The 26199-nt window shown below is 42.1% G+C and overlaps 1 protein-coding gene across 1 annotated transcript in view; it reads left to right on the forward strand.

Annotated features, from left to right (window-relative positions):
* rsrc1 (arginine/serine-rich coiled-coil 1) overlaps positions 1-26199 on the forward strand; it is a 128693-nt gene that overhangs the window by 12561 nt on the left and 89933 nt on the right. Inside the window, exon 4 of the mRNA XM_080025034.1 lies at positions 13832-14011. Coding sequence (XP_079881160.1) covers positions 13832-14011 — 180 coding nt within the window. The remainder of the gene's footprint in view (positions 1-13831; positions 14012-26199) is intronic.

Consider the following 26199-nt stretch of genomic DNA (forward strand, 5'->3'; position numbering starts at 1 on the left):
ACTGTTAGAAGACACGGAGGAACGGCAGGTGCGAGCAAAATCCACCACTTGACCCATCAAAGAGAGGCTGAGCATTGCATTTATTGGTGGATGGTACTGTAACACACACACACACACACACACACACACACACACACACACACACACACACACACACACACACACACACATATATGCTTGCGTTCTCCTCATTAATATTTCAGTTTTGTGTTGAGAGTGCTAGCGTCAGGGTTTAGCCTTGCTAACACCAGAGCGGCCTCATCACTGGGCTGCTGTCATGACTCAAAGGGGAGTGAGACCTCTAATTATCCCGGCTTTCCCCTCGAGGAGACAGATAGCGAGCTAAACACACCACTCACCATGCTAGCATCGCCGATCAGAGTCTGGATTATGGCAGCCACCCCGGAGCCACAGAGGCCTGTATGAGTTCAGAACTGGTGCTTGGAGAGGACGCTGGCTGGGCCAAGGTGGACAGTCAGGGGCCACAATTTAAAATGTAAGTGTGGCCACTGTAGGTCATGGCTAAAACGTCTAACAAGTCTATTGTGTGGTTTTCAATCTATTATTATTCTAAAATAGAAGTTCAAAGGATGTGTTATGAATAAAACCCCCTTGATTACCTTCTAGAACTTCGGTGTAGGTCCCAGTCCTGGTTTCATGCATTTAAGGTGTAGTCAGTGATTCTGGAGAATGCTTGTTGTCAAATTCACTTGTACCTGTCTGTACTGTGCGTGCGCTGAAAAAAACAAATCCAGTGTTCATACACAGCCTCTGTAAACAGTCATGTTGCTAGTAGCCACTGTTGGCCACTTTGTTTACATACCAGTTTGCAAAGCCTAGGCTGTGTATTGACACCAGATTTTATTTATTTATTTATTATTCATTTATTATTTTATTTTTTTTGCTTTTTTTATGCTTTTTATTGACAGTGCAGAGAGACAGAGGTGAGATGGGGCAGAGAGGGGAGTGACATGCAGAGAACGACCGCGGGTGGGAATCGAACCCGGGTCTGCTGCTGGGCCCGGCCCGGGAGGGGGACGCCTTACCAACTGAGCTAAAGGCGCCCCCTTGACACCAGATTTCTGATCAGCGCACATACTATGGACAGGTAGCAGATCATGAGGAGATATTCACTGATTTTGATCAAGTGAATTCAACAACAAGCATTCTTTAGAATCGCTGACTCCACCTTTTAAGACAATGGATGTGAGACTTATAATGTGACACTGGAGTGATTCCCTTTTTGGGAATTCTGCTATTCTCCTTCAGAGAGGTCAGAGGTCAGGGTTGACTAAAGAGCAGCGTCAAGTGCTAGCTAGTTTTCATTGCCCTGTTCTTCTGCTTATGAGACAGTCGTGCACTAAGCCACTCTGTCATCTCTTGCTGCTGCTACACAATAGTTCATCTAGAGGTTTTAGTTCCATAACATGCAGTGGACATCACAGAAGGACTGTGTGTGTGTGTGTGTGTGTGTGTGTGTGTGTGTGTGTGTGTGTGTGTGTGTGTGTGTGTGTGTGTGTGTGTGTGTGTGTGTGTGTGTGTGTGTGTGTGTGTGTGTGTGTGTGTGTGTGTGTGTGTGTGTGTGTGTGTGTGTGTGTGTGTGTGTGTGTGTGTGTGTGTGTGTGTGTGTGTGTGTGTGTGTGTGTGTGTACATGCATGTGTGTGTGTGTGTGCACATGCATGTGTGTGTGTGTGCACATGCATGTGTGTGTGTGTGCACATGCATGTGTGTGTGTGTGTGTACACATGCATGTGTGCATGCTGGGGTTGAGCGATGGCCCGGTATTTATTTTCGCGCAGCAATTTTCCCCTGTATGAGATGAGGTGTCGTACATCTGCTAGATAGCTTTTCCTGCCTTGCACTGACATGGAGCGCTCGCAAGGTCATCCAGGCGGCTTGGAGACGGCGAGGGCTGAGGTGAGGAACTGAAGGGAGGGGGAGAAAGGGAAGGAAAGGAGGGAAGGGCAGTTGTGAGAAGACAGAGGTGAGGTTAGAGGATCAGAAAATCAGCGACTGTATCGTGGGCGAGATGCTTGGCCTCCCAGCTAATAATTCCTCCTGGTTAAGCAATTCCCCTGTCAGGTCCCCTGTGCTTTTGTTTAGAGAGTATGTGTGATACAGCAGGTGGTTTTGGGTGTCACTTGTTTCATAAGGGAAACAGCCCTGAGAGTGTGTATGAAGGAAATGACAAGTGAAACCTGGTTTCCTCAACACCAAAACGCTTAGATTTAGCCTTTTATGAGAGAACCATAAGGCATTAGGAGTGGTGGTGCTGATGGATTGGAACAGAAGACCAAAAATTAAATGAGAGTAACGCCTAAATCCTTTGTTCTTCTTTAAGTTGCCATATCTAACGTAGTGTTCTCACAGGCTTGTAGTGGAATTTTAACAGCAGACTCGTTGTTCATGAATCTGTCTGTTATCCCATGGACTCCCCACCTGTTTTCTTCTACAGGATGACATTTAGCCCTTTCTTCCGTCTTCTCCTATTACCGGACTTGCAAAGTGTTGATTTAAACTGAAAGAAGACCTGGTTTAGTTATTCTGCGTCTTCTCTACTCCATAAAAATCAACATGCTTCCAGCCGTGAGATCTGAACATGTTTGTTGTTGTGTTTCTCTCTCTCTCTCTCTCTCTCTCTCTCGCTCTTGCTCTCTTTCCCTGTGTTGTCTCTTTTATTTATCCGCTGTAAAGGCCAGTCAAGCGCTGCTCGGCTTTGTTGTCAGAAACCTTTATTTACCAAAGGGAGGAATAAGTGACTGACACAGACAGCCTCTTTCATCCCCGCCTCGCCGCGAGCAGTGTTCCCCTCTACCGCCAGAGGAAAACCCCCACCCCTCACTGCTGCCAAGCCACTGAACCCCCAACCCCAACCCCACTCCATCCTGCAGGCTCACAACACACCGGCCCGCTCCCCTGGGTAGCAACCTAGCTATACAGTCTGCACTGTTTAACGCACACACACACACGCACACGAACACACGCACACACAGACACAGACGATCAAAAAAGGGAGTTATTCCAATGGTCCCAAACAAAGACTAGTTCAACATCAAAGAGTTGTCCCTTTTCTCTTTTTTTATCCATCTGTTAAACAAACTGGGAGTAATGACACATTAAGCCTGTCATGTTAATGCCTTGACTGGCGAGGTAGTTGTTGTGTTTATAGAAATTAGTTACTTAATCAGTGCATCAGAAATTACTTGAGCACACTGATTTGTGTTTAAATAAAAAAGGGGGATCATTCACACAAGAGTAAATAATTCAAATTAGTATGGTCGTAAAGAGAGGTAATTGGCTATATTTGGTAATTAAGCGGGCAACAACATTTTTTGCAGATATTGGTGGTTTGTGAAGTCGATCACCTAGACTCATTTAGCATACATACCTGTTCATGTGGATGATTAAGTATCCTTCCCTGGGAAGTTTTTTGTTCCTCGTTTTTTCTGTTCTTTGTAACTTGTTTTATCAGATTGGCCACTCATAGTGATATCGTAGTATACGAGAGATAGACACATTTCTTATAGGTAGCAATGTAGCATTTATTAAGTTGACTTATCCAAATTCCCGATGATGAGATGAATTTCACTTTGAAACAATCACTATTTGCTGTTATCCAGTACTCATTTATATTCCAATCTTTGTGATTCATTTAAGTATCATAGAGACTCGACTAGTTACTTTATATCTTTGTACCAAAGACAGCATTTGGCTGTTTGATGCCTGAAACCCAGCGACTATGACACTCCTACTGTTGTTTATGTAGTGGAGTCACACGTGCACTGTTTTGCAAAATAAAAGCCCTACAATGCCAAAGACTAATACCATGCAATCAGCCCTCATTGTGTTCACTTTGTGACAGTTAAAAATCCTCATCCTTCTGGCCAGACCAAGAGAGAGACTGAGACAGAAATGCTTTTTGCTCTGGCATCGTCAAAAAAAAATGAACACCAAATGTATCCCTCTCTTTACTTCCTGCCTTCTCTCTGTCTCTCTCTCTCTCCTGTTTAAGCTTCTTGAAGTTCTTCCAAATTGGATTTTAAATGCCAATTAGGAGGTTGAATGTAGTAAAATAAAAGCAAATGCAGGCAGGATGGCCTCACCTTCTGGCTGGTTAGGCTTCAGAGAGAGCTGAGCCGGACCTTTGGCTCCCAGCGAGGCTTTGAGAGAAATATCCTGCCTAATGAACACATTAATTAGAAGCATAACTATTTATAAGATGATAATTAGAAACGAAGGGAGGTAAACTGGGCTTTTCCTGCAATTAATGGAGGATTAATTACGGGAGCTAATGAAGTGCATTTTTGAAATGCGTGGAGGTGAAGTACAGAGATGTGCAGCCCGCTTTGTGATCACTGGCATAATTATTTTCTCCAGCGCCAAAGCGTTTGAGGCCCTGGTCCTCGCCGACTCAGGCCGGCTAATAAGCATCATTGCATCGTTATATATGCACTTAAAAAGACTTGCCACTGAAATGACTGTCTAATTATTTCTAATTGGCAGGCCCTGTGTGTTGTCATTGAGCTGTTTGGAGCCGCAGCAGTGCCCGGGGCCTAATAACGCTCTGGGCGGAGAAGGAGGGAGGTAGAGAGAGACAGTGGTAAATGGAGAGAGAGAGAGAGAGAGAGATAGAGAGAGGAGGGGAGCTCTACCAGTTGCCTGCTGCTCATAGCCGGACCTGCACATCCCTCCCCCCCCCGACCCCTCCCAGTGCCACTTGCCCAGCAGGATAGTGGGTCCTAGAATGATGCCCGGTGCACTCGGAGGTCACCTTGCCAAGAAGCCGATTGGTTACGTTTTATTTTATCTGTGCTTTCTTTTTTTTACCCCTTTTTAATTAACAGCTTCTGCTCCTAATTTATTCACAGATAAACGCCACCGTCTGTCCACAGTTCTTCTTTGCACTTTTAAACATTTGTATCACACACACGCACACAAACACGCACATGCACAAGCACATGCACACGCACACACACACACACACACACACACACACACACACACACACACACACACACACACACACACACACACACACACACACACACACACACACACACACACACACACACACACACACACACACACACACACACAGGGAGGCAGGAAGGTATGTGTGTGTGTGATTCAGCGGCCAGGTTTTGAGCCAGTCCGTAGAGACCCATACTAAGAGAGCATGCATGGACAAACCTCAGTCAGGCGTGTTTGTCTTGTACCCGCCGGCTCAAACCATATGGACACCATCATTCTCTGGGACTCTTAAAAGAAGCATGTGTACACTTAAGAGTTTTTCTTTTCAATACGTTGTTGGCACAGCCATCTTCAAAATAATAATATCAGTGTTGACTTTTCCTTTCCACACACATTCATCAACATGTTTTTCTCTCTTTTCTTTTTTTCTCAAACATAAGTAAAACATGTGCATTTTTACAATTGTCCGTTTTCATTATTAGAGGCATTGATCTCCATTAAGGCGGTGTCATATTCACATGTAAGATGTTGCATGTTTTTGGTTGCAAGTGTGTGAATGATGGCCTGGGATTATGTGTGCGAGCACCTCACTTTACTCGTCCTAAGCAGAGCCATGTGCGTCGTCCTGCCAAAAAACACTCCTCCTCCTCCCTCCCCCTCTCCCTCCCGGACAACTTGAGAGCAAATTGCCAGCTAATGGAACCACTGCCCGCACTTGTCAGTTCACTTTGGACAAGCGAAGGCACCACATGAACCCACACACACACACACACACACAGACCCACACACACACACACAGACACGCATGTGGTTTCACTCACACATTTAGTAATTTATTTGTGGAAAAAGAAGAGAACAATGAGAGAGAATAGCAGAGAGAAATGAAATAAGGATCATGTGCGCCTTGACTGAAACCTTGACAATCTTTTTTGAAAGTAATGAAACACTTTCTCAGCATGTGCACAAGTTTTTCTATTTGAAATTTGTCTTCCCGCTTTGTTCTGTCTATCTGTTTGGGTGTTTTTTGGCAGAGTCTGGGACATGAGGAGGAAGTGGAGATAGATGCATCGTCCAAAGGATACGCGGCCAACCGCCGTATGATTGGCTGAACAAAGAGCAGAACACTTCTGTGACTGGTTGAACAGAGAACCCGTCGTCGGGAATTCTTGGCTTGAAATCAAAGCAGGAAAAATTTAATTATTTTAAATGCAGTCAACAGTTTTGTCGGAGTGGAAGTTTGCCAGATTTCCCTGTAAACTCTGCGGGATATTGACACTCGGAAAAAAGTGAAATAACAAAGCGGTGCACCCCGTCTCTCATGCGCTACTGCAGATGTGTAATGAATGGCGTTTATACCAACACTGAAACATGTGGCGTCATTTGGATCCTGCTTTCAATGGATCTTTTGACACCTTCACTTGAATATTAATAACTTTAACGTATTGCTGCTAAGGAATAGGAAGGTTTAGATTTTCATGAAATGGATAGAAAATATAAAGATATTAAATACTTGAGGAATGTAAAAAAATATATAAATTATATTGACCATGGCTGCATCAGCAATAACTTTCCTCAGAAGAAGCTTTTGCAGCAAACAATAATAAATCATAATGGTCATCCTAAAACATATAACTTATCTATGCAGTTTTTCCTGACATTTTTTAAAGAGATTGTCGCCGAAATATGTTGATATGCTAACGGGCCAGTGTTGTCAACCGGCTGTCCTTACAGGCTACTTCTAATTCTGTGCATGGGACATGTACACTACGAGAATATGTGACAGATGTGGTGGAGGGGAGAAGCTATTTTTCCCTCATGTGGAGAGTTTTTCTCTTTCTTTTCATTTCTTTATCCCTCTTTCAGTGCTCATCTTTCTTTCTCCTTATTCAATTTTGACAGCGGTTCATGCAATATAATTTGTTTTAAGAAACTTCTTTATGAGGCAAGCCTCTGTTCTGTCAGAAGACAACTTTATGTTATTCGACTGAAGAGGGGGAAATTAATAGTGCTATGTTTTTTACAGGGCACTATTCCAGTTGTGTCTTGGGGTGTTTAATTAAGTGTAGTTTCCCTTTAGTAGTGGAATGTGTGTCTGCTTTTTCTCGGCCCGTTCCTCTGTGCCTTTTTACAGTCCACCCACATGGTTTGTCTCAGCGTTTATGATTTTTCGTATACCGGAGTTGTGAGGTTCCTAAATCACTTAAGCACACAGGGCCCGAGCAGTCCACATTTAAACAATAAAAGGCTGTTATGCTAAGGGCTCTCAGATCTCCCACCACTTCATAAATACATGAGTATAAAAGGCAGAAAAATACATCTTCCCTGACCAGAGAGGGAGAGAGGGAGGGAGAGCGAGCGTCTGAGAGCACACCTGCTAATTGGAGCCAGCTTGATGTGAAGCACGGCTGTCTTCTCCATAAGTCCCAATTGTTTTCGCTTTTCTTTTCCTTTTTAATTCTTTGACTTTTTTTTTTCTTACCCTGGTTGAGCTTCACTCCCCGACTTTACATTTTTTTTTTTCGATATTTTATCGCTATACTTCTCCCTCCATACCTCCTGCTGTCTTTCACCTATTGTCTTCCTTTGTTTAGTCTGCACTCCCTTTTCCCTGCCTCTCCTCTGTCCTTCAACTTTTTCTCTACGTCTGTGCTTTTCATCCTCGGTACAGAATTGGGGAAAAACGGCAACCGAAACAACTCTCTCTCCTAAACTCGGTGTAACTAATTGTTCCGTTGGCCCGTGATTAATGTACAGAGGGGGGAAAAGTGGGTTTCAATTGCATGAGTGGCTGTGAGTGAGTTGGCAAGTTAGCACCTAGTCTAAATGTGACCTTCACTTGACCTTGTGTCTTGGCTGAGTGCCCCCCCCGCCCCCCTCGACTCCAGCTGCTAATGGGTGTCATGTCAGGCTGCGGCTGCACGGGGTCAAAGGTTGCGGGGGCACACCAGACGGCCAAGTTTAGGATTGCGACGTGGAGGCTGAGTGACACTGGGCATATGCGCCAATGACGATGCTAGGTAATCAACACATGTGTACTATGCACGCACACATCCATGCACATATACACACACGCACGTTGAAACCACATCTTGCTGCAGAAAGTCATCTTTTCCCTCATCGTTGGCTGGTCGTTGTAGGTTCATATAGATCTGAGGCGTCTTTGAAGGCCTTTGAACTCTGGTAAATGACTTGACCTTGTTGTAACCGTATGTGTGTGTTTGGGTGGGTATGGGAGGTAGTTAGTGGGTGGCCTGCATGGGGTCTCATTTCTGCTTCACAGCATCGCAGGGCATCGCAGACGTTTGTGTTTACGACTGCTAAATTAAAAGCAAACTGAAGATTATGACAAATCTAAACATTGCTTTTATGAGGCGGAGGGAGACGAAGAAAAAACATTGCTGTGAATCTTTCATGCTCCGTCTTTGCTGTGTTAATTTTGCTCACAATCAGCTACTTTGCAGTGATTCCTTGTGTGTTATTTAGTGTGTGTGTGTGTGTGTGTTTGTATGCGTATATTTACATGTCTGTGTTGGTGTGCATGAGTTTGTGTCTGCGTGCGTGCGTGTGCTGTGAACCGAGGGAACCGATAATGTGGTTGCTTGGAAGGAGGAAGCAGCTTGGGAAATGATTTCAACAGCTCTCATAATTAGAGGAATATCATAAATTAAACTTGTGTCTGCCGTTGCGTTTGAAGAGCACTCAAAAGTAATAAATTCTGGATGGTTAACATATTTGCATTCCATTCAGCAGGCAGCGTCGGGCAGGAACAGCTGTTTTCCACGTCTTTTGGCAGCAGGAAATGCACATTGCTCACTCAAGGTGCTTTCAGACACATTGAAATGGGAGAAAAAAGAAAAAGTGACTTTTAACTGGAACATGAAGCTGCTGCTGTGTGCTCTCTGTCACTGGAAATAACTCGGCGGGGAACGGCGCATTAATGAAGTTCTTCAAATATGGATCTTCTCACTTTCTGTAGGCCCGTTTTTAGTTTCAATCTGTCTGTCACTTGGAAAAGTTGACTGGCAGGCTTTTTTGTAGTGTGTGCGTGTTCGTGTGCCTGTGTGGCTGGCTGAAGAGTTCTCGAAGCTAAGGTTTTACGGTTCTATAGGTCTCTACCACTGGCGGGATGGTTAATGCTGTCTAATTTATTGTAGAAACAATGAATGAATACCCAACATTTGAAACAAATGTGCTTTAAAATGCCATTTTCATAGTTACAAAAACACTTACAAAAACACCCAGAAAAAGTTGATCATAAATTAATTTAAATTTTTTCGATAGAGGACAGCTTGCACCACCTATCATTTTTAAACAAACTGTATTAGGCACCATTTTAGTCTTGTCTATCTAACATTACGCAATTGATATTTTTTTAAAGGCTTACCGTGATTTGAATTACTGCGAGTTTAGTGACGATTAATAGATGTTGGATCAGTCCTGGGCTGGCCTCTGATGCACTGAGGCTTTCGTTGTCCATTTTTGTACTTTTTCCTAGAACACTTTTCTCTCCTATATGAAAAACTGAAACAACATACTTTGATTTTCAGTCCATATTTTAAGCTTAATGGGCGTCTACTGTTGCACTTGCTTGTAGAAGCAGACTACCTCATCCTTTTACAAAGAATAAATGATGATAGGGATAGCTCACCAATGGCTTAGACTCACAAAATGTGCCAACAAAAGATTTTTAATAATGATTCTGTAGTGGATGGTCATCTAGCTTGAAAGAGTAGCTTATGTAGTTGAACAAATCAATTAATCAAAATAATGGTAAGATGCAAAACTTACACTTGAACAATCCCAATTTCAAATCCTAATTAGATTATTATTATCAATCATTTTTATGACTAATCATCGATACAATATCCAGCCAGGAAACTGAGATGGTCACTTTTAAAAGTATTTTTAAAACCAAACCCCATGATAACTCTTCTCTAGCTTTTAGTGTATTGCTGGTAAGAGAGACTCTGGTCAGACAGGGGTCACTGTCGCCAGCGTTCACTTGAAATGCGATAGGGTTAAAGTTACATAGCCATTAATCACTGCTGCGCCACACTGGCCCTAATGGACAGGGAAGCTGCTCGGGGCATCATTGAGGACATCCCTTGTTGTGTTCCCTGCAGTTATGTTGGTGAATATAATACGAATATAATATGGACACTTTGCTTCGTCTTCCCTAAAGAGAATGGTGGTTTTGGGGGGCAACGAAAAAACAATATGAACCGAAAAGGGGAGGGAAGATAAGGTTAAAGGAACAGTGAGAATGATTGGTCTTTTTGTGTTTCGCGTGTGTGTGTTCTTCCATCCCTTTTCACTGTATGAATAATGATTTAACTGGGGCTCAGATTGCAGTGGAGATGTTCACCTGTGTATCTGACACTAGTGGGTAATCGCGTCGCTGCCATTAATGTCCAATTTTCAATGAAAACAGAAAATAGAATACAGACTGATAAGTGTAACACACCATCCAGCTTCACACCCGACCACATAATTACCCCAATGGGCCGCGGCGAGGGATCATATCCTGGCGCACACCGGGGGGTCAGCGGCGATAAGCTTCAGCCCAGCTCCCAACATGCAGCATAATTACTCTATTGATAATTCACCGGGAAAACGGCCCTGGCCAATCGCAGAGCTCCGATTTAATGGATTGGACTGCGAAACGAGGGAGGAATGGAGGAAGGAGGCAGCGTATGTGTGTGTGTGTGTGTGTGTGTGTGGGGGGGGGGGATGTAGGGACAACCAGCAAGGGCCTTTTATTAGGAATGAAAATATGTTTAGGCCATTGGGGGACCCATTTTCCCTGGAGATAATAAGGCCAATGAAATGTAAAGCAGGGGAAGGGCTTGGCATGGGGTCCAACCGTGGCTGTTTATCTGTGTGTGTCCTGCATTAGCCCATTTATCCCCAGCCTCAAATTAGCTAATCATTCTCCAAGGGGAAGGACTTGGTCAGGAAATTGACATTTAGCAGCACAGGCTCACTCTATTAACTACAGTAAATTTAATTTGCTGCACACCCCAGAAGTGGGCCGTTTTTCTTTTGCCATCAGAGGGGAGAAAAGGGAGACGGAGAGACAGAAAGAGAGCGATTGTGTTTATTGCATCTGCTGCTTCTGGCCACAATTTGCTTGGCTGTAAATATAAGACTTAGGCTTGCAGTTGGAACACTGCAACGCTGTTGTATTTCCCCCTCATGTACGGTTGATTGCAAACATACGCGAGCCATTGTCAACACATAGATCCACTCGTTCCAAGGTCTGTTTGAGCAATTGATGGATTATCTCGCCTGGAGACGCCAAACCTCAAAAATGCCAATGTTTTTCTTTTTCCCTTTTTCCATTAGATGTGATTCTCTGACAAGCCAAATCGTAGCTCCAGTAAACACGACATCAAACATGCTAAATCAAATGGTCCTGTAACTGATGAGTGCTTTCACCTCTGCCTCTGAATCAGATGTTTCATAATAATTTAATTAAATATTTCACAATATAATATTTGATAATCACTCCAGGGTGTCTGCTTTTGTATCTGTTGTTCCGTAGAATGCAATGAGACTGGCTTTACTGGGGGAAATAATGTTAAGGCATCTGCATCTGCTCAACTAACTGCAGTATACCACCACAAGAGCTGAAATGATTTTGTCAATTGATCAGGTGATCGACAAACATAGCCGCAAATCATTTTCTAACCGATGAATCACTTTTTTCAGTTCCTCAAGCTAAGATTCCAAACATTCGCTGGTTAATGCTTCTCATATGTGATGACTTGCTGTTTCTCCTCATCATATTTGATTATTATACACTGTATATTTGGGTTTTTGTTCTGTTTGGATCCAAAAACTGAGCTATTTAAATACATACTCTTGAGTTGTGGGAAATTATACAGGCCACTTTTCACTATTCCAAAGGAAAAACTACTGATAAAACCAAGATAAAAATGCATTACAAGTTAAAGCCTTAAAAATTACTTTCTTAAATTTAAAAAATAAAATACACGTTTTTTTGTCCCCTGTTAGAGTAGTTCTAATATTCTTGTTTTTTCGACTGTTCTTTGAGACAATTTTTTTTTTTTTTTTTAAGATGTCACCTTGGGCTCTGGGAAACCTTGATGGATCATTCCATTATTTCTTGTATTTTGTGATAAATCGTGTATAACCAGCAGCTTAATCAGTAAAAAAAAAAGTGAATCATAATTTATGGCCCTGATCATAACACTTGACTGGAAAAATATTAAGTGAGCGTGAAGCAAAACTTTGTTGAAACTGATTCATTTACTGTAAACATGGTGTGCTAAATTTATGGGGGATGTTTTAATGATATTGGTCAGTGTCTGACCTTTTGCTTTTGAAATATTATGAGGGTTTGTTCACTGCAGATTGCACCTTAGTGGATCTTTAGATTTCTTTTCATTCTTCTTCTTGAAGTAGTATCTCTTTTGGAGACCATGAAACGAGTGCATCTACTCTCCAGTGATCAGGACGGCCCCAGCCTAATTGATGGCAACAGTTGTCAGAGTGTTGTCTGTTAGGATGGTGACAGGCGTCTGAAGGAAATGATTAGTTTTCTGTCGGGAGAGAGACAGCTCTGGATGTCCCAAACTGCAAACTAATAAAGAGGGGAAAGCAATAAAGCTCGTGGACAGCAGGTTTGACTGTTTTTATAGACAAATCAATAAAATGATAGATGATAGATGATGGAAAATAACGGCATCTCAGCTGCCGATTTCTACTGGGGTTTCAAGTCACGGTCCTTCCCGCGCACACGCACGCACGCACGCACGCACGCACGTACACACACACCCAATGAGCAGAATACGTTGAAGGGGTTTGTCTGCATTAATAGAGGCATGTGCAACCAGTGACACATAAATAAGTGGTTAGGTTTTGGTAATTTGTCTCTCTGCGTATGGCACGAGAGGCATGAGTTACTCTTTCAATTCTCTTTTAACTGGTGTTTAAGTGGTGTGCGTGTGTAACTGAGTGTGTGGTGTATGTGTGTGTGTGTTATGTTTCTGTGTCATAACTAACAGAGTAAATCTCTCGCCGTAAATCTTTGGGAGACCAGAGGGCCAGTGTCAGGATCAATACAGAGGACAGGCCTTCCTCCGAGCCCGTCTCTAATTGGCTCCATTTCTTCAGTGTGTGTGTGTGTGTGTGTGTGTGTGTGTTTGTTATGGTGTGTGTGATCGTATATAATTGTATTATTAGGTCCATCCAATGAAGGATGAATTGATCCACTACAGGAAAATGTTATCCTAGTGAGTTTTATTTGACATTGGGTTATAACGTGTATGATACATCGTTTCTAAGCGTTAATGTAAAGTCACAATTTTCACAAAGTTGGTCTCGCATTGGATTGGCGGCGTGTACATTTCAGATTCTAGATTAAATTCCAGTTGATTGATTGATTCTGGTTTTAGATTCAGTGTGACATACTTTATTAGACAGTATAAGACAACTCTGTTAAGACAGTCTTTATTTCACACACACACACACACACACACACACACACACACACACACACACACACACACACACACACACACACACACACACACACGACAATACAGTCCTTTTTGTGTCGAACTGAATCACAACCATTTCCCTCTCTATTCCCATTTCTGTTTGCATTCACTGTTGCCAAATTGACGTGCATAGCTGACCGCTAAGTTAAACATTTCTCAGCCATATTGACGATCGGGAGACATTGTATATTAATGATAAGGTTGGTGATATTTAAAACTGCAATAATTTTAGAAGGCTTATCAAAGGAAAGGTGACAAGAATCTCACTTCTTATTAATAGAGGGAAAAAAAGACATATATAAAAATATTGTCTTCTTTGTTTTCCCCTTTCCAGGCGCTCCCGCAGCAAGAGTGGCAGCCGGAGCAGGCGAGGGACCCACAGCCGCAAAAAGAGCCGCAGCCACAGTCGCAGCCGGCGCAAGGGCCGCGACCGCGAGAGGGACAAGGAGAGGGAGAAGGACAGAGGGAGAGACAGAGACAAGGACAAGAGCAAAGACAAGGCTGAGAAAAAGGCGTAAGTGATGAATTACTTTGTACACGTCACGTACAGGTACACTACACAAACACACAACAAAGTGTTTTCCGTTCGCCCAGCTCAATCTAAAATCCCAAGCGCCATAGGCTTCCATAATCTTTTTTTTTGGGGCCATTATAATACAGACTTGAATATGGAGCTCAGTCTCAGCTCCTCCATCTGTCCATCCGTCACTTCCATCAGTCCACCATTCCCTGCCCTTCGTCTTTCTCCACTTGCAATCAGGCACTAGGCTTCAGTGGCCTTGTGATGTGATATAATTCCCTCTGGTAAGAGAAGATGTCATAGAGATATAAGAGTAGATGATTATAGGTAGGAGTAACTGCACAGGGCCAGTTTTTAGAGAATGTTTTTGGTCACAAGATGATGTCTGATGGCTTTAACTCCACTTTTCACCCTCTGGGCCCCGGCTGCAATAAGCCCTAGACACATAACAAGATCACATGCATCTCTAATGTCTTTGGTGCTTATAGCGAAGGGAAAACAACAATAAATGAGAGGCTCCTTATTAAGGTGTGAAATGTAGACAAATGACACCTTCACTTACAAGCATATGTCTTCAAAAGGTTGTAATACACGCTAGAAACAGGTTTAGAGTCGTGTGGACCTTTTTAAAAAAGTTTTACACTCCAATACAGGTCTAACCGACTTTAGAGGCCTCTCTTAGCCTCTACCAGAATAGCACACTCAATCCCTCACCAGTGCGTTGTGCTTTAATTTGATTGGAGGCCACTTTAATTTGACTGGTACCCAGTTGTTGTCTGTCATGTTGAATGGCACAGATGTGTGTATCAGACTATGGATCCCTTGTGTGGCGCTGGCCAGCTGCTGTGCTATACGTCAAGTTAAGAGACTTCAGCTCCCTAGGTATCAAAACTCATACTATAGTCTTAGTAGTAGTTTGTTCAAAACAATGGAATATTTTAAATACTGCGCAGTGTGCACACAAACTTGTCAGAGGGAAAACATTTTCAACCTGTATTTTCTTCACGTTCCATTGGATCTCCTGAAATAAATATGCATTAATAGTCAAATGGAAATGTAAGGTTTTATGACCTGTTTGATCAAACTGAAAAGGGTCTCCATTCCTCAGATGTATTCTTGATGCAACAGTGCAATCAGATGATGAAACTTACGTCTGTAGCACTGGCCCGATAGAAATCCAATCTATCTATGACTGTTTTTTAAACTTTGCCTTGTGAGGCACTGTCAAACCGCACTTACACATCTCTTCTCAGAAATGATGTGTGGGTTTGCTCTTTCTCGTCAAGTAAATGCTCATTATTGAGAAAATGTATCTTTGACAGTGATTCTTAGCACCACACACTTAAAGCCACTACGAGTAAGTCGGCACGTTGGCGACACCTTTGAACAAAAGCGGTAGTATTATTACGACGCCAGCTGTCGTGAAGCTGTTTTCTAGCTCGTGCAGGGCGTTCAGATTCAAATAATCAGGAAGCAATATGGTGCGTGTCCGTGTGTTGAAAGCAAAGTGTGAGGGCACCGGACTCTTTTCGGCTCCGTGAGTCTATGGGTGACACAGCATCAACTAATGCCAGTAAGTGCTAAACACACCTGATTGCAATGAGTTGATGCATTGTCACCTCTCACGGAGCTGAACGAGTCCGTGTCCCCACACAAAGCGAATGAACGAGAGATGGCAGTTAGTTACAATGGATCACGATGAGGTAATGTGTTTATGTTGTAAATAATGACTATTTCAGATGAATAATGGTCATCTGATGATGCTGGTGAGGCAAAGTAAACGGTAAAGCTTTACATTACGTAGACACTCATCAGCATTAATTGATACTTAACTAATGCCTAGTTCATCCTGAGTTAATGTAGGACTCATGTAATACTCATAGATGACTCAGCCATGAATGAATGGTTACTCCATCAGTAACTAATCAGAAGTCAGTCTTAATTACAGACTGAGTCTTTAATGATAATTGCTTACCTAAGACATCTATTACAGATTAACTCAGACATGTTTCTTAAAATGTATTCATACTATTAATTAATGAATTACCAACAATGAAAACCGTGAATTTGAAGTCCCATACATTAATTAATAGTTATGTGTCCCGCTAAGTAAAGTCACAACATTATGATATATTTATAGATCATTACCTAACGATGAACTAAGACGGGTTAAGAGCATGATTTCACTTTAATATGGTAGCATGGATAACCAATTTTTCTGGAACCAAAAGCTTTGCAGAAGCCTTCCAGGTGGACTTCTTAATAACCAAAAGTAATACATTTTGTAAAATTCATTAAATCTTCAAATGATTAAGTTGTTTAGATGAGGAAATGTTATGAAATAAGATTTGTTCAGCTGTGCACCAGCACAAGCACCTTTCCAAGGCTCGGAAGTTGCCAGGTCTAATGGTTAGAAATAAGTAAAAATGTGTCAACTAAACTTTTACACTCACCACATACTTTGACCTTTTGAAATTTAGAAGACATATTAATGTTGGTTTCTTCAAATATTGTATTTCTGATTAATCAATTTCAGTTAGCCTTATACATAGGATAGGCTTTATTTTTCAGGAATAAATAGGCTAATTAAATTACTGATAGTGATAGGCCAACCTTTTCTCAGAACACACTCAAGATTTTTATTTAATTAATGATATATTTGTTTTTGTAAATGCCCTCATCCAGTCATGTTTTTTCTCACTAATTACAGGACGTTACTACTAGACAGATCTGGCAACCCACATTGAATTAGTCTATTTTTTACCAAGCTGAAAAAAAATGTATGGGGGTTGAAGTATTCTCCAAATAAGGTTAAAATGCACGGAACAGCAACCACTCTATCTCTATATAGAACATTTGACAACACAGGGGAGGCGCAAGATCCTCCAGAGCTGCACGTGAAGTTGAGAGGAGCACCTCAATCCTCTATTATAAAAACCAATGGGCTGTGAAGACGTCGAAGAAAACCACTGGACAGAAGCCACAATGTACAAGGAGACGAACACCATGCTAATGGGCCGAAATGGACAGCAGGCAGACGACAAAAAGAGGTTAGCAAACTACCAGCTCAATATTGTTCTTATGATTTTTATTGCATGAAGTAAAGTTAGCGGTGACATGTTACAAAGCATTCTTAAAAAGGTAGGCTACGTCTACATTAAGCTAGTCTGGCATGACCACTTCCGCCAGCGTCTATTCGCTTGCGTCGAAAAGCTACGCTGCCCTGACACAGCCCCCTCCTTTTCCGGTTGCTGGCTTGTGATCCCCCTCAAATTCGGAAACAATTCGCTCACAGTCAACCCGTGTGCTTATGTGCAGCGCTCTCTCTCTCACACACACACACACACACACACACACACACACACACACACACACACACACACACACACACAGGGTGTGGGAAGTCACATTATTGTAGACAGAAAAAAAGTGTGGCGATAATTCGGCGGTCCGGGACGCATCCTAGCTTAGCCTAGCTGTCCAACTTCATTGTACAACTACCCCCGGGCAGAAATACCCTCATAAACTCTGGAAAATGAAGCGTGGGGGTTTGAATTGAGCACCGGACCTTATAACCAGCTAGATTAAGATCCGCCGTTCCCTTTCTTTGGTGAATTAGGGACTAAGCAGCGGTGTTTTAGCGACGGGGAAAGATTCCAACGGCTTCCACTATCACCTAGCAACTTACGGCTACTTGCTGCAGTTGGTGTAGCGCTCACAACGTCAAAACCCTGTTCTGCCTGTAAACAGACGGACTACGGCTCTGACTACAGCGATAGGAGGTGGTGACATAAGTTCTCGAATGCTATAAATTCTACTCGACCGCCGTAGCCGTCCTCTCAACCGCCGATGATAATGTTACCAGAGATAACACTACGTGGCAAGTTAACTCCGGTTAAGTTATCCCGTGAGCTCCTCGGGGGCTAAAGTGTATGGTGTCTTGACATGCTGGTTAGAAAGCAACACACTATGTATATTCCTTTTGTCTTTAATAGTTTTTGTGTGGCGTTTGCGGGTTTAGCCATTTCTCTGACAGTCTCTGGGCGTGAAGACGTTCCATCAAAATAAGTCCCCCCCGGCACTATTTTGCAGGACACCGCTGCTGCTTCCCGGGGTTAGCCCCGCCCTAGATGATTGTGATTGGTTTAAACAAATACAAACAGGCTAGCCCAGTTTCCCCCGGTTTCCCCACCCGAATAGACGGCTCTAAACAGAGTGCTTCCAGACCATACTACTTGCTGTAGTTTGGTCTGGCTTTGCGAGACTAACATTAAGCTAACGTCATGTTAGCTTAATGGTTTTGTTTGCCTGGAGTAACGTTAGCCGATTGGATAACAAGCTAGCATTTTACGTTATAGTCCATGGGCCAAGTCCCAAAATGTCTCTTATTGGTAGGTATTGTATATCCTATACATCCCTAGAAGAGGTTTTGATGTGATAAACCTTTTATATTGGTAGCTTTTGTTTTTAGTTATCCCCTCTCAAAGTATAGGATAAGTGAGGTCACACTGCAGGTGAATAGGCTAATATTTTTTACTTATAGATATCATCATGAAACTTTGCCAGTTGATTACTAACATTAAAACAATTATTTTTCAAATTACAATTTTTTCAGAAATGTTTGAATAAATATGCAAATTTGGCAATATCGAACTAATCATGTGAGAATTGTTTTTACAAAACAGAATATGGATAAAGGTTTTTTTTCATTTTATAAATAAAAAAATACTATCAAAAATAGTGTTGCCTTTTCAGCATGTTTTTAAGAAGAAATTGTATCACTGATCAGACAATTAACAACATATGAACAAACCCTTCTGTAATGACTTTCAGAATAGTGCTGAGAATTATTATGGAAAGTTAGATATAAGTGCTTCAAAAGTTGATTTATGATACATTTTCGGATGTCTGATGTTTACACACACTTTTTGTTCCTTTCTTTCAGTAAAATCTCCTGAAGAGTTGATCGAGCGTTACTACAAGGTCCTTGGGCTTGTCAAGGGTGGCTCTGCCAAATGAGATGCCTACAGCAAGATGAAAGTTGACAGGAACACAATTGTGTATTAATCAGCAATTGCAGATTAGCAGCATTCATGCTAGTAAATGAAGATTGCTTGATATTATTATATTTTTTTTGTGTATGTTCATTAAACAGAAATTGTTAACGTTTTAGGTAGAAACTACTTTGAATACAATAAAACTGTTAAAATCCCAAATGATGGTCTTCAATGAAATTAATATAGTAGCCTATGTTAAATCACGACAGGAATGCAGACCTTTATATTATATCAGTTTTGTACTGATTGTATATTTGTCACCACCGTCTGAAAGAGAAATCATACTCTTAAACCGTCTGAGTTAATCCTTAGGTAATGATTTGCAAATATATTATAATGTTGTGACTTTACTTAGCGGGACACATGACACTTAAATAACCATTAATTGACATGGTTTCCCATGCTACCAATGTTCTTAGCCCGTCTTAGTTAATCATTAGGTAATGATTTGCAAAAATATCATAATGTTGTGACTTTACTTACCGGGGCACATGACACTTAACTTACCATTAATTGACATGGTTTTCCATGCTAATATATTAAAGTGAAATAATGGTCTTAAACCGTCTTAGTTCATCGTTAGGTAATATATCATAATGTTGTGACTTTACCTAGCGGGACACATAACACTCAACTAACCATTATTGACAATAGTTTTTCATACTACCATATTAAAATGAAATCATGATTTGTACCTGTATTAGTTAGTCATTAGGTAAGGAATTGCAAATATATCTTCATGTTGTGACTTTACCTAGCGGGACACATAACTATTAATTAATTATTAAGTAACTTCTGGTTGTGGTTATATCTGTTGATACTGCCTGAAAGACCACACATATACACGTATGCTTGATCAAAGTGGGAAAGTTGCACAGTGAATAGGTCATAATATTTGGACTGCCAACAAGTATATATGCATCAATATCCGAGCAATTACCTTCCGTCACTTCTACTGGAAGTGAAAGCACTTGGCCACATATGTCCCCTGGATTTTAATCCTGGACTGCAAAGAATCCTGCAGAAATGTTCCTATCCCAAAAACAGGACTTAAGGTACGTTAATAAACAGATACCAGTTCAAATAGTACTGTGAAATGGAGGTTGCTGACATACTGGACTCTAAATTCACGTGTTGTTGGTAAATAATTAATTAATAGTATTAATACATTTTAAGAAACATGTCTGAGTTAATCTGTAATAGATGTCTTAGGTAAGCAATGATCATTAAAGACTCAGTCTGTAATTAAGACTGACTTCTGATTAGTTACTGATGGAGTAACCATTCATTCATGGCTGAGTCATCTATGAGTATTACATGAGTCCTACATTAACTCAGGATGAACTAGGCATTAGTTAAGTATCAATTAATGCTGATGAGTGTCTACGTAATGTAAAGCTTTACCTTTCTTTTTTTTCTTTTATGGTTCAGCCCCGTTATCAGTCATTATGACGACAAACAACTGTCTCAAACAAGGCTCCCACTCCCCTTCCCTCACCTGGAGGGATAGGCTTCTCAAATCGCGTAACTGCGCCACACTGAAATCTGTGACCAATACGGATATGTGACCATAGAGCATGCACGCGTGAACCGAAAATCGGACTGGGTGTACGACCAGATCAAATGCAGTAATAAAAACTATATAAAAACGTCTTTCTTTGCACTGATGGTCTCGTTTGCTGTTAAAGGTAATTTATGATTATGAGAGGAAACATGAGGCTGTTTAAAAGATATTTAAAAGTTACTCGTTGCCGCTTTAAATGTGTTCAGCGAGTAATATAGACCAGAAATAAGGGTCAAGCTTTTACATGTTTTTCAAGCTACAATGTTTTGTTTATTTAGAATTGCACATTGTGTATTGTCACTATGGTCTAATTATTCACAAGTTGATAACATCTTAAATAAAAGCTGTATTTAATTCAGTTTCCATATATTTAACACTAGTTTTTCCATCCCTGGGTGCTTTTTTAAATTAGCTTTTTAAAGAAAAAGTCCTCAGCTTATTTGAAGCTATTACATACTGCCTTTCTTAGATCACTATCAATAAAACAAATAAAGCTAACAGTGAAATGTAAGGCCAGCAGGCTATATCTATTTTCTTATTAAGGCTTCAATATCCTTCAGCATCGATAGAAATCTCTGCCTTTGTCTCTGACCTCGCTTTAGCTGGTGTGTGTGTGTGTGTGTGTGTGTGTGTGTGTGTGTGTGTGTGTGTGTGTGTGTGTGTGTGTGTGTGTGTGTGTGTGTGTGTGTGTGTGTGTGTGTGTGTGTGTGTGTGTGTGTGTGTGTGTGTGTGTGTGTGTGTGTGTGTGTGTGTGTGTGTGTGTGTGTGTGTGTGTGTGTGTGTGTGTGCGCGTGCACATTTCCACCTGTGGTAGCATTAATATATTTCTTCAAACTGTCTAGCCTCCTATCTGCCCTTCAAATTTACTTAAACCTTGATGATACTGGATGATATTTACATTATGCGTGTGTTCATATACAGTATGTTTAAAACTGGGTATGAAAGTTTTCTTCATATAGCTTTTTGGTCAGGGCTTATAGTATGTGGGTCACAATTCAATTTCTTCTTTTTTTGATTTCATAGTTTAGCTCTTGGAGTAATGTATTTTAACATGAATGTTAAAGTCACTGCAACAGCATTATTGAATGACTAAAGACACAGGAAGCTCCAGGAAATGTAAGTAAATTAATTATCGCAAAAAATAAAGAAAAAATTAACACATTTAATTTGCATTTTGTGTATATATTCTGTGACATGATGAACACAACAACATTTGTTGTCCACTTAGCACTATTAGTCTCGTATCACTACACTTGCAGTAAAAATTAATGAGTCAAATTCTTGGTGTAGCTTTGTGGACCGTGATATGATGTCATCAGGGTCCATAAGCTGCCCAGACATGGATGATCCCCTCATTCCCCAGACGCTCCCACAGGAGTTTAGGCGCCTAACAGGTCCTCCTGTAGCAGGAGAAAGGCAGAAGCAATGAGATGTATCAGGAATATGTAAAACAAGGCGTTCTGCACTACATCCTGTCAATGACAAGCTACTGTCTCTTCCATTCTTCTTCTTCTGCTTAATGGTGATGTGGGGGGGGGATGTAGGGTCTTTATGTAAGCCCCCCTGATCTTTACCACTTCCACACACACACACACACACACACACACACACACACACACACACACACACACACACACACACACACACACACACACACACACACACACACACACACACACACACACACACACACACACACACACACACACACACACACACACACACACACACACACACACACACACACACACACACACACACACACACACACACACACACACACACACACACACACACTGTAACTCTCCAGAGTCATTTACATCCAGGTTGGTGGGAGAGGAGTTGAAGCGGTGTGATGTTGATGGCGGGGCGGGGTGGAGAAGAGGCTCAGGAGCTTTCTAGTGTCTGTCAGGATGAAAGAGGGGCCCCTCAGAGCGCCACACTGACTCTGAGCGCTTGTGTGTGGTGTTGTCGTCATTAAACATTTAACACTCCTCTAGTATGACAGCAGGCAACTTGGTGCTCCAGCGGCATGTTTTCATGCAAAATTTATTGAAAAAGACGAGCTGTTGTTAAGAGATCTTGTTGCCTTTCACCCGTGGCAAAGGGTAAGTGGGTGATTGTAGGTGTGTGTGTGCGTGTGTGTGCGTGCGTGTGTGTTTACCCAGACTAGTGTACATGGTCAGCAGGTCAGTTTTCTGTGTCTAATGACTTCGTATATAAAGAGAACATGAGAGCTTCGAATGTAAACATCCCCAATACTTAGTTTATTTATGTTTTTCTCTTCATTAATAGTTTTTGGCAACAGAAAAGACTTGTTGTGCTTGTGTATTTTTGTTGAGTTAAATATACTTTTTTGTGTGTGTGTCAGCCCTATCAGATGTATTAAAGTACCCGGTCATCATTGTCTGTTTTAGATATTTTCAGTACAATTTACATGACAGTGGATGTTATGCAACCCTAAAGCTGCGAACACACCGCACTGGCCGCGCGGCGAGATTACATACAAAGTCAATGTACTAGCGCGTGGCCGCGCGTCCACCCAATAATCGGCGGCCGGCGCCTCATGAGCCGTGCCATCGAAGGAGCGTGAATCGAAGGCTTGTGCGGCGAACACGGCGCCGCAGAAAAAGATGAAAATGTTCATCTTTTTCTGCGGCGCCGCACCTCCACAGCCAATCAGCGTTGAGATTGCCCGGTGGTCTGCAAGACGAGGTGGGCGTGTGGAGTGAGGACATTGGGCTTCCAATACATTCTGCAAATATGTGTATTTTGCATCTGTTTAGCTGTTGGTTGTACTTTAGCCAAGGTAGCGCCGGTTAGCATAGTGAAACTCACCCAGCTGTGTGCTGTTCCTGAGGATAATATGAACCCAAAGTTGACGGCAGTGTCCGTGTGGAATTCCATATAGTAGGCTACAGCGAAGCACTGGTGTTGTCCTCCGTCAGCCGGCACACTTTCACTTTCAGGTAGGCTTATGTCTGCCTTTGTTTGTGCTGCTGAGCACACACTGCTGTTGTTAATGTGTTTAGTATGTTGCTGTTAATGTGTGTGTATTCGCGATCGGGGTGCGTGTTCAGGCTGTTTTAATGATATTTGTGACAAGACTGCCGCTTACACAGTGAACCTACATCTGTATTTTTTGGCACAGCTGGACCATGTTATTGTTGTTGTTGCACCGTAAGTGTGACGGGTCTGATCTCGGCGTCGGCGTCAGGAATATATGGCCCAATATGATCAAGCGGCGAGCCTCCTGCAGTCACGCGGCCAACCGCCGCCTACGATGAGGCGGCGGTTGGCCGCGGCGGCGGCTGCGTTTAATATGGCCCAATATGACCAAGCGGCGAGCCTCCTGCGTTCACGCGGCCAACTGCCGCAGGCGGCCAGTGCGGTATGTTCCCGGCTTAAGAGTTATACACAATTAGCCTGGAAATCCAGACCTGCCGCTGGCAAATTAAATGTGCTGCGCCTGTTGGTCTGGACACTCTCCATTGAAGCTCATTAAATATGTCCAAAATCTGGAGCTACCAATCAAATCGTTCTTTCTGAAATGGGCGGGCCAGAACCCTATGTATGGGGCTCTGGGGCGGACGTAACCAGATGACGACAATGCTGTGCATGCGCCGTAGAAGACGTTTTAGTAAACAACAGAGTTGGATGCGGATATGTTGTTTGAGTTTGAGACGGCTTCAGCCTCGACACTTAACAATTTGGAAGACGGTACTCAAATCTTTCATTAACAAGAAAGAGGAATGTTCTGTTTTGCCGACCGACCACAGCAAAAGTTTAATTTAACAGTTAACCCGCTGTTCGCTAAACGAACGGGGCTTAACACGTCACCTTGTTCATTGCTCTGATTGGTTGTAGTGCTGTCCAATTGTGTACAATGGTATTTGAAATGCATGCGTACACATTTGTATGTACTCTTAATGGCAGAATGTGGTTTTACTGTGTTAAAGAAAACCTAGGCATGCTGTCGGTTTATTGGTAATCATGTCAACTAACTCACTAAGACCCCTCCCCCCCAAATAACGGAAATCAGAGCAGCAGAAATGTACAGAGTGTTGTGTTAACAAGTGCACATCTGCCCCCAGGCAAGCCATTGACAGAAGTATCATTTGAATGTAACAGCATCCTTCACCTGATGTTCTGACCCAATTCCCACCTGTCATTAATGAGCAGAACTGTAGAAATCACAGCTAACAGATGGCTGTTTCTCTCCACATAAAGTGACAGCTTTTTAAAGAATATTTTTAATAACAAGCCAGCGTTTAAAAAGGTTTTGTCTTCCTCATTAAGCGCTGCCGAGGTTCAAGCTTTGATCCAGCCTTGAAGGTATTTGGTTAGAATAAAGATGCACACACACATACACAGATGTAAGCGTACATTCACTACTTTCCCTTTTCCATGTCCGTCACTCCCCTCCAAAAAACTCCTTTGTCAAAGAATTGTTTCTGTTTTCAAGAGAAGCCTTTCTCTTCTACACCCTTTTCTTTTTGCCGGCATCCACCTCTTTTTGCTTTCCTCTCTGTAACCGATCATCAAGGTGTTTGAAGAACGTGGGCTTGCTGCTTTTCCTCCACATCCTCAATCGGAAAAGAGGTCGGTCCAATTAGGCTGAACTCCTTGTCTGTGCCGGGTCGCTGGAGAAAGCGCCGGCCCATTTAACTTAATTTCATGTCATGGAGCGAAGGAATGGGCAGAGGCATGGCAGCGTTGAGACCTCTCATGGCAGCAGAGGGCCGTCTTATCCCTGTGCATGTAAAAACTCAAGTCGCTATAATGAGCAGAGAGGTTAAAGAAAAAGAAATGACTGTCTCTACATTTCATTAAAGTCTTTTTTTGATTTCTTTGTCCATGATAGAAACATTTAAGAGTTTTTTTTTTTTCTGCTATAGGGTTAGGCATCACTTTAACAGCATCCACTGTTCACATTCTTAAAATAGCTTATTTTAAGTAAAGAGTCCTGTATACATCTAGGAATATTTTTAACTTCCAATACGCACTTTAAGTAAAGCTATAGTACCTAACTTTCTCATATAATTAAATTTCCGTTACATTCAAGCCATTGCACAAACAAAGTTAACATAAAGTTGATTAAGCATATCAGCTTCACAAAACAGATTTCTCAGTATGGCAGCGTTTAAAAAAAATATATATTATTTTATTTTTGGGGCATTTTCCATGCTTTATTAGACAGTGTGGAGAGACATAGATGAAATGGGGTATAGAGGCAGGGAATGACATGCAGAGAATGAGATTTCGAACCCGGGTTTGCTGCAAGGAGGACTGAACCTCTATGGGGGGCGCTCTAACCACTACACCACGAGCGCCCCACAGTATTGCAGTGTTTATAAACTGGTGTTTAGCCCCGACACTGGCGCAGGAGCTCAGAAAAAATCCCTAGAAGAAGACAGGTTTCAGTTGTTGATTCCTGGCCTTACAGCAGAAGGTGTAAAATCCATGTGCGATCACCTAATGTAGATGCGATGCGCCGACAGTGTTGTAATTACTCAGAATTTCTCATTGGGGCGACAGAGGTTACGCGCTATAGCTTTGAA

Source organism: Ammodytes marinus (assembly GCF_949987685.1).
Source record: "Ammodytes marinus genome assembly, chromosome: 3".
Taxonomy (NCBI): Eukaryota; Metazoa; Chordata; class Actinopteri; order Uranoscopiformes; family Ammodytidae; genus Ammodytes; species Ammodytes marinus.